At 41.7% G+C, this 18,633-nt stretch overlaps 1 protein-coding gene and 1 non-coding gene across 2 annotated transcripts in view; both read right to left on the minus strand.

The window, feature by feature from the left end:
- PLEKHG7 (pleckstrin homology and RhoGEF domain containing G7) overlaps positions 1-18,633 on the minus strand; it is a 115,359-nt gene that overhangs the window by 82,495 nt on the left and 14,231 nt on the right. The window contains 7 exon segments of the mRNA XM_060167030.1: positions 1,442-1,555; positions 5,352-5,453; positions 6,309-6,404; positions 9,489-9,632; positions 10,608-10,666; positions 10,669-10,690; positions 15,823-15,863. Coding sequence (XP_060023013.1) covers positions 1,442-1,555; positions 5,352-5,453; positions 6,309-6,404; positions 9,489-9,632; positions 10,608-10,666; positions 10,669-10,690; positions 15,823-15,863 — 578 coding nt within the window.
- On the minus strand, positions 5,926-6,027 carry LOC132530086 (U6 spliceosomal RNA). Its single transcript, XR_009543649.1, has one exon. It is a non-coding gene; the product is annotated as a U6 spliceosomal RNA (small nuclear RNA).

An 18,633-nucleotide genomic window follows, 5' to 3' on the forward strand; every position in this document is an offset into this window, starting at 1 on the left:
CCGTGCACCTAGAGCCGTGCTCTGCAATAAGAGAAGCCACCACAATGAGAAGCACGCACACTGCAATGAAGAGTAGCCCCTGCTCGCTGCAACTAGAGAAAGTCTGCACACAGCAACGCAAACTTAACACAGCCAAAAATAAATAAATAAAATAAATTTATTAAAAAAAAAGAGTTGTTTGAGAAAGTACTTGGCAAAACATTATGCATTATAAAAGTATCATATGTCATCATTACAACAGTGCATCCCTTATTCCTTTCCCTAAATATCTTTGGATGCTGTATATATTTTATATATAAATATCAACTTCTGTGTCACAGTTGTTACAGGATTTTCCAGTTACTTGAAAACAATGTCTGAGCCTTGTTAAATTATTCTCTGCCCTAGCATGGAAGGGAGAGGAATGAACCTGGATTCTCCCTAGTTTGGGGGCTTGGCGAGGGTCTCATCCATAAGCTTCCAGGGAAAACTTTTGCAACAAGATTATTCATACCCTGGAAATCTAATGAGCTTTCAAGTTTTGGTTTGAGTAGCAAAGAAAACATTGAAAGGATGAAGCTACAAAAATAGAGCCAAGTCTCTTTCCAAGATCATTCATGCCACGCCCAGGTTTCCCGGCACATCCTGGCCATGGCAAAGATGCACCAATTCACAGCAAAGTTGTTGGAAACTGTGTGTGGTGGCCATTCCTCCCACAGCTCTGAGGTGATGCTCTGGCAGGTGCTTCCTGCAGCTGCAGGGAAGAGCTGGTTTTCTGTAAAGGCTTGGACCATTTTCTTGGGTCATGAAAAGGGCTCTGGCATAATACTGAAAGGCTGAAAGGTACGGTTCAGACTAAAGACATGTCAAAAAGGGGTTAAAGGAAGTAGGGAAGGCAAGGAAAATTCTTTTGTTTTGCTTATTAGCAAACACTGAAGGTCCCTAGCAGAGATTCCTTGTTCTAATAACACTTTGGGACCCATAGCCACCATGCTGGACAACTTCAGGGGCAGTGTTTACACTGTGTGCTCTGACGTCCTCCAGGAAGCACCATTCACACAGAATACAAGGTAAATGGTGCGCCCAGCTTTTGTGCAACAGGACCTTGCTGGGGCCAAATCCTGCAAGAGCCAAACCTCTAGTAACAAACAAAGCCTCAGTTCCTACTCTAGTTTTCTCACCAATTCCTTCCAAAAACAAACCAATGAACAAATAAAGCACTGTAAAGCTCCAGCCAAAATCTCAGGAGGGACATTAGATGATCAGTGTTTCCAGAAGTGCACCATTTAAAATCCTAAGTATGCAGAGGATGATGTCTTTATAAGGAAAGCAGGTTTGTAGTTAAAATGTATGGTTGATCATTTATTTTCCTTCTTTCCCATTTAATTTGGGTCTAATAATCCCTAGTACCTGTTATATCCAAAGAGTCTCAGGAAAAATATAAAAGAACCTGGTACTTTACTTTTAAATAAATTCCGAAGTCCCCTCTCTGCCTCAGACTCTCAAGATAAAAGACAGCAGCTGAGTAATTCAGGCAGTAGGTCTGGTGGCTCTGACACAGGCTTCCTTGGAAATACTGCAAGAGGAGAAGGACAGAAGGAGAATGATTGGAAGCAAAGAGAGCACAGACAGACTTTCTCTTTCTCTTCACTTTTATCAGCAACTAGAACAGGGAAAGTGGAGGAGGCACCATTATCAAGTAGGAGCTATGACTGCATGGATAGTAACAGGTAATCTTCAAAATAAACATTGTTTAAAAAAACCCCGATATCCCTATAATAAACAGTTAACTCCTCAATAAGTTGCCTTTTTTTTTTTTTTTTGCCCATAAAGAAAATTCTATTTAGGACATATTGATTTAATTCACCCTTGCACTTATGCTTTGTTGAGGCCTACACACCACACTGCATGGAACCTGATAACAAACACCTCCTTTGGTTTCACTGCTCATGTTGTTGTCAAGCTTGTGTTCGTAGTAAGTGATTAAAGTGACAACATCTGACCTTTCACGAAATCTTCCTCAAAAATATCCACATACTGAATTCTCCTTCCAGCTTCTAAAAATAGAGAGTCAAATTTGGGGCACCTCTACTAAATGTAGTTTCGTAGCGTGCGTTTTATGTGCTTGTCTTACCCAATCTAACACTTGTGTTCCTTCTTCATTATGCTTACGTAATGCCTTAAACTTGCTATAATGACTACACATTCGTAAGCCATATCAAATTTATTTTAAAACGAGGCAAGTGGCCTCGTATGTATACATTCATATGTATAATGGTCAAACTGGGCACATCTCAGTTAAGTGTCTGTCTCGGGAATGACAGTTATTCTTTTCTCTTCACCAATGTTTCTGGCTCCTTACTGGCAGACACTCTCTTTAGGAATCCATAGTGCCTACCACGTTGCTAAGCCTACGTGCTCCTTGATAGGTTTATTAATTAGTATAATGAGTAATGGGTCCCATTAGGGAATTTCCAATAGTGTCATAATGTGGTGAATGGGAGAAGGAAGACGCACTTGCTGGTAACATTATAACTGCAGTGAGTAGAGACAGCAGACCAAGCCTAACAGGCCAGTAAAGGAAGTGACAGTAGTAAAGGCAGAAAAAACAAAAACCTAGAAAAATATTTTGCTATAGGACCTCAGAAGACAAAACGCTATGGGGGGAAATGTCAAGTTTTGCCTTCAAGAAGAAGTAATTTGAAAGCTGATAATGTGAATTAATTTTTTCCTGGGGGGTTGGTGATAGCTGGGGGCTTGGAAATAAACAGAAGGTCTTCTCACAGGTCACCTTGAGATGCTTGAGAAAGGCCATTATGAGGAGCCTGCTGTGAAGACCATAAACAGTCAGGCTTAGAAATGCAGCTCTACAACCCACTGGCTATGTGAACTTGGCCAAGTGATTTAACTTCTCCAAGCCTCAGCTTCCTTCTCAGTGACTTCTCAGATGGCTTTTGTGTAGATAACAAACCTCCCAATCTTCCACTGGTGAGCTTCTTGTGAGACACCGTGGTAGACTGTTATCACTGCTCATCTAGTTCCCTTTCCTGGGGAGGAATATATAGGCCCACTCCACCGAGGGTAAGCTTGGCCATGTGACTTTCTTAGGCCGATGAAATGTGAACAGACATGCCAGAAACTTGAAGAGTCAGTAAGAGCTCTGCCTCAGTCTCTTACGTCTTTGTCCTTGAGACTGGTAACATTCCAGGTGGTGGGTGCTCCCTCAGCAGCGGTCCCAGAGCGAGGACAAAGTAGGAGCAGAGCATAGGTGAGATATGAAACCAAGCCACTGAGATTTGGAGTTTGTTCCTGTGGTATAACTGAAATTAACCTGACTCATGTAGGCCTTTTTAAATTTAGGAAACACTTTTATAGCCCATCTTTACACATCTGTAATGTAACAGGAAACATTCATATGTGGGTATTATTATTGACTTTCAGCAAAGAGTCTATGCTGTAGTAGGCTGTAAGTGCACTTACGCTACAGTCTGAACATGTGTGTTCCCCTCAAATTCACATGTTGAATCCTAACCCCCAATGTGAAAGTATTAGGAGGTGGGCCCTTTAGGAGATGATTAGGTCATAAAGGTGGAGCCCCCATAAATGAGATTAATGCCCTTATAAAATAGGCTCCAGGCAGCTGTCTAGCCCCTTCCGCTATGCAAAGGATACAGTAAGAGGTCTTTGACTGGAAGAGGGCCCTCACATGACCTGGGCACTACCTGATCTCAGACTTCCACCCTCCAGAACTGTGAGAAATTGATTTCTGTTGCTTATAAGCTACGCAGTCTGTGGCACTTCATTATAGCCGCCTGAGCAGACTAAGACAACTTACGTGTTTTGATGAGAAGTTGATATTTCTCCAGACTATTTACTAAAAACTACATTAAAAATAAATTCTAGGACGCCAGGTCTTGGTGCTAATGTCCCAAGCAAGATGTCAGCCTTTAGATGAGTATTCCCAGATATGTTTGCCACCAGCTTCTATGTCCCAAGCAAGAGCCACAAAATGAAACACCCAATATAATGGGTGTTTATGCTCTCTTGTGCTTCCACCCATTACCATGAGAAGAGGATGACCAGGCTAGTGCACTGATCCAAGGAGATGGATAGAGCCAAGTGGAGCAAAGCCCACCAGTTGTCCTAGCCTTTGATGGAGTAAAGAAATTATCAAGAAAACCAAGGGGACTTCAGACCTTGAACCAATACACATCCAAATATTCATGTCCATTATGTAACTTACTAAGGGCTCTGCCCCTTTGTCTAACAAAAACAAAAAATGTGTAGCATGTGATGGTCCTAAAAAAAAGATAATTTCTGACTCTAAAGGAATTGAGAGAGTGTGAGATTTTCGGTAATTCCCAACACTTCACATTCTTTCTCTTGTTTTTCAAAGCTTTTCTTATTCTAATCTGCTTTCGAAGGTCACTGAAAGATCTCCCCACTTTATACCTAATTTTTGCTTGTTTTGCCTTGTTAAACTGTCCTTCTTCTTCATATCTCACCTCAAGCATCATCGCCCCAGGAAGAATTTCCTGTCTGTAACTACTTCACCATCTGCCCCAACCTAGAAGTTTTCCTTCGTAATATCTATGTTCCTTTTTTCCCCAGCATTGATCTCAATTTGATTATATAATCATTAGTGTCATCATTGGATTAATTTCTTCCCCACTAGACTGAAAACTCCCCCAAAGCAGGGGGCGTGTCTAATTCTGCACATTACTGTGCACAGGGCATCAGTCCCACACGTAAGTACTTAGTAAGTGCTCAATAAACCTCAATCTATGTTTCTTTAAGTAGATTGCAACAATTTAAATTTTGCTAAATGAGCATAGACAGGGACTGAATTAAAAAGCTCAAAGTAGGGGAAGAGGTTCAAATACCTACTTAAGAAAAAAAATAGCATTTATCAGACCACGGGTACAAGTTTTCCTCTTTTCTCCTCCTTTCATACACAGAAGTTTTATTAAGGGTGTTAATGGATTTGAAGGTTTATTTTGTTCCTTTCAGAGAGCCTGGCACTTTTGTTAGAAGAACAACTGAACCATGTAATTAGCCTACACAAACTACTGCCATGAATACAGCTTTAAATTGAAGTCATTTGAAAACCAGACTTGAAAAGGGCTTTTCCATGCATGCAGATTTTTGTCTTAATAAAACCCACACAGGAGAGATGACAATGGAGAAACAGATTCTGCAAGTTATTTCTGAAAATGTTGATTGGTGGGGAAAGGGATAGTTCCCTTGTGGGAGGGTGCAGGTGGAACCTTCCCAGGAACAACAATAACAACGATTAAGGAGATATAAACAACTATCCTGAGAGGTAGGTGAATTTATCACATAGAAGCTGAGATCTCCCATATGGATTTTACCTTTGTGAGCACAGAAATGAAATCCAACGATGGTAAAGTCTCAGAAGTGTCGACATAGTCCTTGAAGATGTGGAAAAGACTGTTCACAAAACCAAAGCTTGTCTAGGGCCAGAGAGAAAGAAAACAAGAGTAGGTATACTTCCAGGGGTAAGAAATAAAAATCTGATGAACTTCAAATGTCATTCTCACAGATGTTTTCCATTTCAAATTTATCTCCTGGCAAAATTCAAAGATTTATTTTCCTCTACTTTCCAATACATATTTTCTTCTAAGTTTTTCTTATAAATGAATTCTTGTTGGTACCTCACTTCCTTTTTTAGAGGAAAGATATTATTTATTTATAATATATGTGAGAAAGAACATTCATTTGACAATAGACATTTATGGTGATGACGGATCTCTTAGGAATTTTTTTTTTGTATTTAACATCATTTATTGAGGAAATTCATGTATTCAACATTACTTATTGAGACCTCCCATGTACTTGGCACTGTTCAAGGTCTTCTGGATACAGCAGTGAACAAGATGGGTTCCTGAGCATATTCCAGAAGGTGTTCAGAGCTTGTATTCTAGAGGAAATATGGAACATTGCCCCAATTTTTGTGTCATCCTTGCATAGGAACCATGCTAATCCTTTTATCGCTCCAATTTTAGTACATGTCCTGCTGAAGTGAGCCCTATGTTTACTTTCTTAAACAGCCATGGAAGGATTTTTTAAAATGTTACTGAAGGCTAACTAATAACTGCCATCTATAGGAAAGATACCAATGGATGTGTAGGTTTCCTTATTAACCTGAACTCCCGACCATAAGATTGAATGGGGATGAAATATGGAAGAAACCATATTCCATGTTCCAATATGGAATACAAGCCAGAAGAATAGACTAAGCATGAATTTTCATCGTCCTCTGGTGAATTTTAACACATGGCTACTGGAATCTTCCTACTTTGGCTCACCTGACTTAACTCCTCCAGGTTTGCAAAAAGTCTCCATAAATCCACATCCAGGAGATATTCATGAGTCTGTAGGTATTTTAATGTATTCATGAAGATCTTAAAAAAAAAAAGCATATTACTTTGTTTTTCAATTTTGATATTTGCCCTTTGAAAGAACATTAAACATAAACCTCCCGAGTATAATTTTACAAAACAACTTGGAGATCAGTATTTTCAATCGTTAAGAGGTGTGCTAAACACGAATGATGACATTTAAGCCCCCACAGAACATACGGGAGAGGTGCTCTTCTGTGTGAAGCTGCTGCTGCTTTATGAGCCCTAACAACACTCCTGTTGAACATAATCTGTCCAGATGGGCTTTCTCTGCTCCCAGTGCCAAAGAAATCGCCAAGGTTCTCTTCTTGCCAACAGCACGTGAGACCAAAACAACATTCATACTGAGTTCTTATTTATTCCTTTCTCTGTGAAAGACCCAAATGTCCTTTACTTTCAGGAAATTAAAAATAGAGAACTAATGAGTTCTACCTGAATAACTGGTAAGATGTTTAGATGTGGATAAAGCCATTAAATATTAATGAAAACACTGAGAGAGGCTTTATGTCATTACTTGATTTGATGTTTTCCTACAAGAGAAAAACTACAGCAAGTCGATCCTCACAGAATACCTGCCTCTCATTCTATAAACTAAAGAGAGATCAATTTATTCAAACAGGAATACTTTGTATAAATATGATGAAGCATTCAAAGGAACCAAATATTTCAAGAACTGTAGGTGTGAAAAGACTGGACTTTAGACCACCAGCGTTCTCCAATTCCCATTTCCATATTTCTTAATTAATGCAGTAAATGGTTCTTGAACTTGCATCAGAATCATCTAGAGGCCTTGTTAAACTGGAGGTTAGCGGGACCTACCCCAAGTCTTTCTGATTCAGTAGGTCTCTGATGGGGTCTGAGAATATGGGTTTCTAACAAGTTCCCAAGTGATTCTGATGCTACTGGTCCAGGGACCACACTTTGAGAACCACTGGCTCAGAGTTTCCCCCAGTCCAGGAAGCATCAGTTGTCTGGAAATCTGTCAATATCCAAGCATTTAAAGCATGTAATTGTAAGAAACAGAAATCATTAGTTCAGATAAATTGGGAAAATTTAGAAAAAATCATCTTTGTGCTATAAGATTATTTTCTTTATAGAATTTTTTGCCGTTTAAGAAAAACATTGAGCCTTTCAGTGAATTTATTTTATTATTTGAGTTACAAAGTTCCAATTTACAAGCAACTTCGGGAAATTCATATTGATTGTGTAAAGAGAGGTACTTATATACTTTAAATACACTGGGGCATTTGAAAATAAACTCAAATTGGCTTTCTTTTAAGCAGAAAAATGCTAGTTTAAAAAGCTTATGTAGCTTATAGTGGGATGGAAAGTTCTGTACTGTCTATTAGGGCAAGGGAGGTAGCAGAGCTCACAGGGTGAGTGCTCTGCAGTGAACATCTATTGGGTACCACTCAGCTTCAGTGCCCCCCCTTCCCTAATATCATCCCTTTCACCTCAGCATCTATTCTTCCTCATACCTTGAATGTGATCATCTTAAGCCAATGAGCACTTTCCTTCCTTATCCGGGTAGTTGGCTCAGAAGTGGGCATGTGACTTGAGCCAGTCCAATCAGAATGACAATCAAGACTTTGGCTATGAGTGCGCTGAGATTCTCTCTCTCTCCCTTCTATTTCTCACTCTCTCCGTGGCCTCAAGGACAGCAGTCACTCTGTGACTACAACAGACGCCAGACACAGGATGACACTGATATTGTGGAAGGCAGGGATGAGGGACGAAAAGAAATTTTGTCCTTGCTTTTGATCCCCTTGATCAAACCAACTTTGAATTCTGTCTCAACTCTGGACTTTACAGTCACATGGGTCAATAAGATCCTTACTTAAGCTAGTTTTCTGTATCCTGATACAGTCCCTAAGTTTTAACTTTCTGAGTGTCTTTGTGGTTTAAATTTTGCTAGAGTACTTAGCAGTAGGACTGTCACAATAAATATTACTTACAGAAAAGAACATCTGTCTAGCACTTGATAGATTTCAAAGGAAACTAATCTGATCATCTCAATGATCAGATGTTATTAGACAGTCAGAGACAGTACTGTCATCTCTCTTTTATAGCTTAGAACAGGAATTGTCAAACGATAGCCTGTGGGATAAATCAGGTCTGCTACCCATTTGTGTGAATAAGGTGTAACTGTAATACAGCCACACACATTTCTTTACAAATTATCTATGGCTTCTTTTGCACTGCAATGGAGGAGTTGAGTAGTTGCAATAAAGACCACATGGCTGGCAAAGCCTAAAATATTTACTACCTGGACATTGACAGAAAGCATGCGCCAACTTGTGTTTTATGGAATGGAGGACTAGACTTTCCTAAGTTCACATGGCAAGTCAGAGGCAGATCCAGGACTTGAACTCGTGTCTCCCAACACAGTGCCTTTTCCTGTGTAAGGGAGCAGCCAGGATTCAAAAATGCTTATGGGCAGAGGCAACCTTTGGAGCAATGTGGCCCATCCTCCTCTGTGGTCTTAGAAGGCATTTGCTCCCTTCCTATCCTTTGCCCTGTGGTTCTTCTATAAGGAATTCTCTGCTCAGAGCCTCCCCAGATCAGGGCTACTGCACTGCACAACCTCAGGAGCACCATTTACATGACAGACATCGTGAACACACCGTATAATCCACCCCTCCCCACCCACCCCCGCGTTACACGTGGATGGTTGCCCTGAAAATCTGTGGCTCCGTAGCTGATAAAAAGCATTTGCCTGGCACTGTTCATAAGGGAGTATAAGAGCCAAAAGAGGAAGCTGAACGAAGGTGGGATGGTCGCCTTGAGGGTGGCTGTGAGCTCCCTGACTTGAGGAGTATGTAAGCACAGGGTGAGAATCAGGCAGAAGAGATTCAGACATCACATGGGGAGCTGGAAGGTCTCACCCAATCCTAAGAGGCTATGTTTAAGAAAAGAATGAAGAGAAACCAAGTTGCAGATAACCAAAAATAAACAAAATTTCCATAAGATCCTCTGAAAGAGGGGAGCCCACCCCATACTTCCTTCCTTCCTTCAGCATGGAAGAGAGAAACAAGTCCCTAAAGAAGCAGTGTTTTCCATCTACTACAAAAATTAAGCCAGCATTACCATCTTAAGAACTAATAAATGGTACAAGAAATAAGTGCATTCACTCGTGAAGAGTTCCCACACAGCCTCTTGCTGCTTTCTCAAGTCTAATTGATTAGTAGGAAGTTTTTGATGTGTTTCCACGACTTCATTCCAGGTCTTATCCTGTATGTGGGAGAAAAGAGAGAACAAAACATTTCGATGGGTTGACCTGTTCACCCTTCCTCTGACTTGCAGTACAGCAGGAACAAGCAATCCCCCAAATCATGATTTCTCACTGCAAGCCCCAGACATCCCTCTGGGTAGAGTTATCTAAACCACAGTTCTCTCTGCATGGCTTTGGGGTATCAATTCCTCCCACGCATGGGATGGACATGCTATTTTTAGTTTAAAATGAAAACGAATTCAAATTGATGTTTTGAACTATGCTTGCGAATTTTATAAGTCCTTTTCAGTTTTTTGCAAAAAAAAAAAAACAACAACCCACCAAAAGAACCCCAAACCCGGAACTGGGAAGTCTGATCCAGGTTCCACTGGTAAAACTTGTTGAAATTAATTACTGAAGAATCATGAAATAAGAGACTTAAAGTTTTTAAGAGACCTTCAGAAATTGTCTTATCAAAACCAACTTGTTTTGTAAATGAGGAAACTAAGGCCCAGAGAGGGGAATGGTTGTAACAACTATTAACATTTGTACAGGGCTTCATGGTCTACAGAGTGGTCTCACGTCCATTACCTTACTTAAGGTGAAATGACTTTCCTGAGATTTCAGTGTGCTTTACAGCAGCAGTCCCCAACCTTTCTGGCACCAGGGACCGATTTCGTGGTAGACAATTTTTCCACAGAGGGCGGGGCGGGGGGATGGTTCAGGAGGTAACGCGAGCAATGGGGAGCGGCGGATGAAGCTTCGCTCGCTCGCCTGCTGCTCACCGCCTGCTGCGTGGCCCAGTTCCTAACAGGCCTCGGACTGGTAGGGTTGGTGACCCCTGCTTTAGAGAGAGCAGACCTCGGTCTGCCCAGGTCTGGGCTTCTCTCCTGCACTTTGCTGTTATTATGAACAAGCCAATAATCTGACAACTTAAAATAATGGCTGAAACAACAAAAAAAGCTATGCCACACAGAAAACAATGCATGAGATACCTTCAGTCTGTGGAACCCATAGTCCCTGAAGTCTGTAATCTTCAAAGAGGAGAGGCAGATATGTGCTTGTGTTTGTCTTTGCCCTCCTTAAAGATTGTTAGAAACAGGATTTTCAATCTTTTAACAACACACCTTTGGCAGCCTCGGTATCTTTGGTTCATTGTCCAACATGCATGAGAACAGACTGCACATTTTGTCTGAGTCACTAACAGGTGAGACACCATTTCTGAGCCACAGTCTGACCCACAGGACCTCAGAATGTCAGACATGGAGGAGAGAGGCTGGTGAGGATGTCTGATGCAAATCTCTCATTTTACTAATAGGAAAAAGAAAAAAAGACAGAGCTCAGAACACTCCTATAGCAAATAGACGGATTTCAGTCTAGCACATACCTTGTGGTCTTGGAGTCCTCATATTCTAACTTTTCCAAATGTTGGATCATAGAAGTTTACCATGAGAAGGGACCTTGGATGTCTTAGTTCAACCCCTCACTTAGTAGATGACTAAATAAAGCCCAGAGCGTTAAAGCAACTTCTTAACACGATAATTCACAGCTGGAGAATACCAGGATATGCTAGAAACTCTAGTTTCCTTAGGATGGAACCTCTGATTCATTTTTGTTATAATTTTTATTTTAAATAATATTAGTTAAAAAATTGGATTACAGGGCTTCCCTGGTGGCACAGTGGTTGAGAGTCCGCCTGCCGATGCAGGGGACGCGGGTTCATGCCCCTGTCCGGGAGGATCCTGCATGCCGTGGAGTGGCTGGGCCCGTGAGCCATGGCTGCTGAGCCTGCGCGTCCGGAGCCTGTGCTCCGCAACGGGAGAGGCCACAGCAGTGAGAGGCCCGCCTACCGCAAGAAAAAAAAAAAAATTGTGTTACAAAGGTAATATATGGTTATTAGAGAAAATCTGAGAAACAAAACCACAAAGAAAAAAAGTTACACAAAGTTAGCTGTAATCTCCACCGCCCCTTCCTCCCCTCGGGGTAACTACTGAAAACCTTTTTCTGATTGTATTTACAATTAATTTTTAATGGTGTCATATTTATACATCCTTTTGTAACTTGCTTCTAAACTTTATCGTGACCTTTCAATTTTTTCTGACTCATTCAGTATCCTGGTGCAATGTCATGAATTATCTGCTTAAAGAGCTCATTTTACCAACTAAACCAGGAAGAAGCTATCAAATAACGAAGTGTGAGGCTTTCTAAAGTCAACTTGGCTGCATTTCAAATGAATATTTAGCACAAATCATTTTTCAACTTGTTCTACTGCCTCAGGGCACATGACGCTGGTGTGGATCTAAGCAGTTTGGTGGACATTTTCTGACTTTAGGTTAAGGAGCCAGAGAAGGCACAGCTTATCCGTTGTGGGGAGACAGCTCCCTGTGTGTCTGAAAGGAGACCCCGCAATCGGTTCAGAAAGTGCTAAAGGGCTATGGCTGACTTCTCTGCTAGGGCTATGGCACTGAAAGAAGAAACTTACTAGAAACTAACAGGCTTCACAGTAGCAAAGGAATCCTGGAGCTGGTTGGGGACCTACACAGCAGTTGGGACGTATGCCTTTTGTTGATGTCTGAAACCACAGTGACTGCATGTTGTGGAAATTAAAAATCAGCAGCCAGTTGGGAAAGAAAGAAGCTGAGGCAATGGAAGAGGCACTGGAGCTGTGGGAAAGGGGGTGCCAGCCCTCTGTCTTGAAGGACAATCACCGTGGCTTTCCAAGGGTCTGAATGACCTCCTGGCCAAAGTGCTTGGTGGATATGCTAGTGAGAAGGGAGGGGACAGTCCTCTTGGAGGAAACATTAACTCATTAGAGTTACAGACCCTTTGTTGGAACCTGTGCTGCTTCCACTACGGTGGCATTGGCTAGGAGACGCAATGAGAAGATGTGAAGGGTATCTGAGAGGATAGGGAGGATAAAGAAAAGAAGCCAAGGTTAACTCTGGGGCCTCAAATTTAATAACTAAGAGACGTGTGGAATGGAAATTTGTAGTAGGCACTGGTGACACGGAACTGGAGTAAAATGGATATACAGTCATCCCTCAGTATCCTAGTGGGATTGGTTCCAGGACCTCTTCGGATACCAAAATCCTCAGATGCTAAAGTCCAGTTTATAAAATGGATTTACATATAATCCACACACATCCTCCCATACAGTTTAAATCATCTCTAGATTACTTGTAATACATAATGCAATGTAAATTCTGTGTAAATTGTTGCTGGTGGATGGCAAATTCAAGTTTTGCTTTTTGGAAATTTCTGGAATTTTTTTTCAAATATTTTTCATTTGTAGTTGGTTGAATTCAAGGATGCAGAATGTACAGACACAGAGGGCTGACTGTATGAGAATATATGGATTCTGTAGTGGTTGACCTTGAATTGGCAAGCTGGTGGGAGATGCCCCTTCTCCTGAGACCCTAGACCCGATTGACAACTGACTCTGCTTTCATTTAAATGAGGAAGGAAAAATATACAAGCAGCTCATGCAGCTCAATATCAAAAAAACCAAACAACCCAATACAAAAATGGGCAGAACACCTAAACAGACATTCCTCCAAAGAAGATATACAGATTACCAACAAACACATGAAAGATGTGTAAAGATGCTCAACATCATTAATCATTAGAGAAATGCAAATCAAAACTACAATGAGATATCACCTCACACCAGTCTGAATGGCCATCATCAAAAATCTACAAACAATAAATGCTGGAAAGGGTGTGGAGAAAAGGGAACCCTCCTGCACTGTTGGTGGGAATGTAAATTGATACAGCCACTATGGAGAACAGTATGGAGGTTCCTTAAAAAACTAAAAACAGAACTACCATACGACCCAGCAATCCCACTACTGGGCATATACTCTGAGAAAAACATAATTCAAAAACAGTCATGTACCAAAATGTTCATTGCAGCTCTATTTACAATAGCCATGACATGGATGCAACCTAAGTGTCCATCAACAGATGAATGTGGCACATATATACAATGGAATATTACTCAGCCATAAAAAGGAATGAAACTGAGTTATTTGTAATGAGGTGGATGGACCTAGAGTCTGTCATACGGAGTGAAGTAAGGCAGAAAGAGAAAAACAAATACCAGATGCTAACGCACATATATGGAAGCTAAAAAAACGGTACTGATGAACCTAGTGGCAGGGCAGGAATAAAGACGCAGACATGGAGAACAGACTTGAGGACGCAGCGGGGAGGGGGAAGATGGGATGAAGTGAGAGAGTAGCACTGACATATATATACTACCAAATGTATAATAGATAGCTAGTGGGAAGCAGCTGCATAGCACAGGGAGATCAGCTCGGTGCTTTGTGACCACCTAGAGGGGTGGGATAGGGAGGGTGGGAGGGAGACACAAGAAGGAGGGGATATGGGGATATATGTATAGCTGATTTACTCTGTTGTACAGCAGAAAGTAACACAACATTGTAAAGCAATTATACTCCAATAAAGATATCAAATAAGGAAGGAAGGAAGGGAGGGTGGAAGGAAGGAAGGATCCCAGGAGAGGTTGCACCACAGGCCCTGTCTCAGGCCTGCCAGGAAAACAGTCAAATCATGTCCCTAAAGAGGGGCAAAATGAGAAAGATTGGTAAGCAACAGCCTTGGTGACAATGGTATCATAGTTTTACTAACAGTTTATGATTTGAAACTTGTAATGTTTAGACTGTGTCCCTATGGACTGAATGTTTCTTTCCCCCCAAAAAAATCCATATGTTAAAGCCCTAACCCCACAATGGTATTTGGAGGTGAAACCACTGGAAAGTAATTACACGTAGATGAGGTCATGAGGGTGGGGCCCTCACAATGAGATTAGTACCCTTATAAGATGAGGAAGAGACACCAGAGCTCTCTCTACACCACGTGAGGACGCAGAGAGAAGATGGCCATCGGTAAGCCAGGAAAAGAGCTCTCACCAAAACCCGACCATGCTGGCACCCCGATCCTGGACTTCCCAGCCTTCAGATATGTGAGAACTAATACTGGTTGTTTCAGCCACCCAGTCTGTGGTATTTTACAGCAGCCCAAGGGGAGTAAGACACTCACACAACTTTTTAACCCTTGAAAAAATAATGTGAAAGTCACTCCTATACTTGATTATGGGAACACACAGTTTTCCAAGCCCTGGTTATGAACAACACTAACAATAATATGGCCAGTAATGACTGTCTCAGGCGCCCAGCTCCGGGGTGAGCTTCACTCACATTATTTGACTCACTTGTCACAACCATCCTAAGAGGCTGCCACTATTACCACCTACTTTTTACAGGAAGGACTTGAAGCTGAGAGAGACATGGATTCACTTGGCCAAGGTCACAGGGCAGTACGTGGAGCAGCTGGGATTGAAACCTCAGAGGACTTTTAATTTAGCTACAGTAGTTAAGTATCAATGTGTGTGCATCCACAGAACCTCCAAGGTAGATGTCGATAATTGGTGGCCAACTGCAGAGGCCATGTGGGCAGATTTTTAACAGAAAGAAGTGCAGTAACTACTCATAAGGCCCTCCTGGTGCTGCTGGCTGTGGTGTGTAGGTACTGTGGGGAGAACACAGTCAGTCCTTCTCCTTCCTCCTCACTCCAGAAGCGAGGAACACTCCTTCCCTCTGCCCCCAGCATGCTTGCAAGAAAGGCTTCACTGTGGCTAACTCCTGACCTAGGCAGGAAAGAATCAGGCACTACTGATTTCAATTTATAAGTCTTCAATAATTGAGGGTGCAAGAATGAATTTAAAGAAAACCCGCTAGGTCTAACCCAACTGGCTTTCCCAGAAATAGAAGTGTATTTGTGGAATCTGTTTCTGTAATATCTCATTAATTTTTCAATGTTCCCAGTATACTGGGCACAGACTGCAAACTGGGGCATACGCTTGTGCAAGTTTTCTTCATCGAGTGAGCTGTTTCCCACACTGTGTCAAGTTATAAATCTGGAGCTGTAAGGCACTGCAATATTAGGATTGCTTTGTTTTCTTGCAGAGCTCATTAACCACTGGCAATTAGCACTGTATCACTGCAAAAAGCGGCATCATTTGGCAAGTTCTGTATCCACTACTATGAATGTGATGATACAATTTAAACTTCATGTGCCATCTGCTGTCATGAAAAGATAAAGTAGGATGAAGAGGCTCTTTAGCCATTTCTTACTTTCCTAGGTACTGGAGGCTTAATTAAAGCAAAAATGACAATGCACAACACTCACCACTCCTCTCTTGGAGAAAGGCCATCTTGGCTTTTTGGATTCTGGTGGGTGAAATTAAAGAAGATATATTAGTACTTTGAGTAACTACTGACAGATCAATGGAGTGCTTTACAAAACCTGCTTTTCAAATGAGCCGAACAGAATTTGTCCTGCTTTAATTCTCCTTCTCTTGAGAATGCACAGGATGAATATTTATATTTATGCAGATGAGTAAACGAAGCGATGTTCCAACTGAAAGGCTGGTGTACTATTGCTACCTTATGGTGATATTGTCCTGTTTCAGCCTCCTTTCCCCCCCCCCATCATTCAAGGAGAAATCTATAAAATGCAATAAAATGTTGAGTATTCTTTTAAGACAGAGTCACAGGACTTTAGGGCTGAAAGGACTTTATTTTTATACTGGAAACCACCCCAGCATATGCAACTTCAATAGCCTGACCAAACTTGAGACTCAGAGACTGCATCGGCCTGATAACCCCCAGGTGTGTTTGAGTGTAGATTCCTGAAATAGGGGCACATCAACCCATGTCACCAATCTTTAGGTTGGGGGCTTATTATCTCTATTGGCCACCATCCACATATTCCTTAGGAGTTGCTTTAAATTGAAAAGGAAGTCATTTTTCAGTAACACATTCTTTTGATGATCAGGAAGTAAAGAGATTAGATTGTGGATTCTTGATTTTTATGTCATTTGCATCAATCTCTAACGTTACCCAGAAAAACGTGGGAATCATCTCTTAGGTTTTGGTGAGATGTTCCGATAACTCAGTACACAAAATGGATGTTTTAAAGGTTCATCTCTGTTTCTACCAGTTTATCAGGAGACTGCATAATACTTCCATCAGATGCAAGCAATTACCTGAGCAGCATTTACTAAAAATCAGTGTGCTTGAGGGACTTTTTTCATTGGAACCCTGGAATCCAACCGATTATCCTGCTCATTCTGACCACCTTTTTGACCTTTGTAAAGGGGAGATTAGGTGGAACCTCCCTCAGAGACAAATCTGCTTCACCTCTCTTAGGCTTCAAATGCCTGGTGGTAAATTATTATGTACAATTTGAACTGCAATAATTGGGATCTCTTGTCTTAGCAAATTTCTCTCCTCTGCTTTTCTAACTTCAGGGGTAATTTTAGGGCCTTGGGAAATCTTCACAAGTATTCAGAAGAAAATTTAAATTGTCTCTCTATTGAATCCCTAATCTTTCATTACCTTTATTAAATATTAAGTTTTGCTGAATCAGAATCTGTATTTCAACAATATCTCTAGGTGACTCATATGCACATCAGAGCTTGAGAAGCACTGCATCAGACCATGATGGGGACATGAGAACTCTATTCTAACCTCCTGGAGAAGAGGGCTTGGAGGGATATGGTGAAGAATGCTGCATATCTTTTATTACGCGGTATCTACTGTGATGCCAGGCACACATGCCTAGCAGAGAACTTAACAAAGAACAGCATGCAGCAATTATGACCTTGTTCCTTAGCATGCTGGTTCTCAAACTTTAGCTGGTATCAGAATCACCTGGGGGGGCTTATTAAAAAACATACTGCTGGGCCCCACCCCCAGAGTTTCTAATTCAGAAGGTATGGCATGGGACCCCAGAATTTCCCAGGCAATGCTGAAGCTGTTAGTCTGGGACCAGTATTTGAGAAGTACTGCTTTAGTTTTTAACCAGTTTAGAGCATTTGCAAAGCATCACAGAACACGTACTAACCTCTTAAGGTTAGCTGTGCTTAGAACTAGCTCTAATTTCTAGGGGCCTTCCTTGAGTAGATCACTTAATTCCCGCTTGGTTCATTCATTTGGGCATTTGGATTGTTGTGTCATATAGGACAGTAGATGTGAAAGGGCTCTATAAAGAGTGAAGAGCTATACATGTTAGTTATGCTTTATTCACAGCTGCCTGTGTAATGGGTGGTTGATGCAGACTGGTGGAGCGTATACAGGGTTAGAAGTCAGGAGTCTCGATCCCATTCCTCTGACACAAACCAGCTGGCACCATGGCTAGGCCACTTCTCCTTCCTGTGTCTCACTTGGCACATATGTGAATGAGGAAAGAGCTTGGTGATTTTCCATGTGTGTTGTCACAGGCTATCCTGGGCTTCTAGGGATGCCTTGGAGGTAAGTCTTTGGGACCTGCCCCATTTTCAAGCACTACAACTCCACCTGGATCTGTTTTATAGACTGGATTTCCAAGTAAGGATTCTTTTGTAAAAAGAACTCTGCTAAGAACAAAACCAGTTTAAAAACTACCAGGATGGATGATGATCTTGAAGTCTCCTTTTGGCTCTCAAAGGCTACCATCAGAATCATGGGAATGTGTCCTGAACACCACAATTGTTCTTTTCTTTCACAACTGAGTTCAAAATGCAGATTTATCCCTAAGGCTGCCTCTCTCTAATCTGCTCTAACAGTAATCTGCTGTCACTGGGCCCGCTGCCTCCCCACGGTACCACCGTGGTTAGAAGATACCAGTGTGAGGTTGAAGGCCAGAACAGGGTGGGGGGTGGCATTACAGCAATGACAGCGACGCTGCCCACCAGCCCAGAGAGGGCATTCTGCTCCAGGATGGTGACCGTCACTGGTGTACCTGTTCCAGGTCCTAGATGCGGGGTATATCATTTGACAAGAGGACCTTTTGAGGCAAGGTCTATACCTTATCCATCTCTGTAAGTGGAATGCCCAATACCAAGAGCGGTATTCAGCTGGTTCCAGTAACTCATGGCTGATGCTCGTCCTAATTGGTGAGACATCTGTTCTAATGTGTCAGTGCCCATGTTCTATTAGTCATTAAATATTCTGAAAA

This window comes from Lagenorhynchus albirostris, chromosome 11 (genome assembly GCF_949774975.1).
Source record: "Lagenorhynchus albirostris chromosome 11, mLagAlb1.1, whole genome shotgun sequence".
Classification (NCBI taxonomy): domain Eukaryota; kingdom Metazoa; phylum Chordata; class Mammalia; order Artiodactyla; family Delphinidae; genus Lagenorhynchus; species Lagenorhynchus albirostris.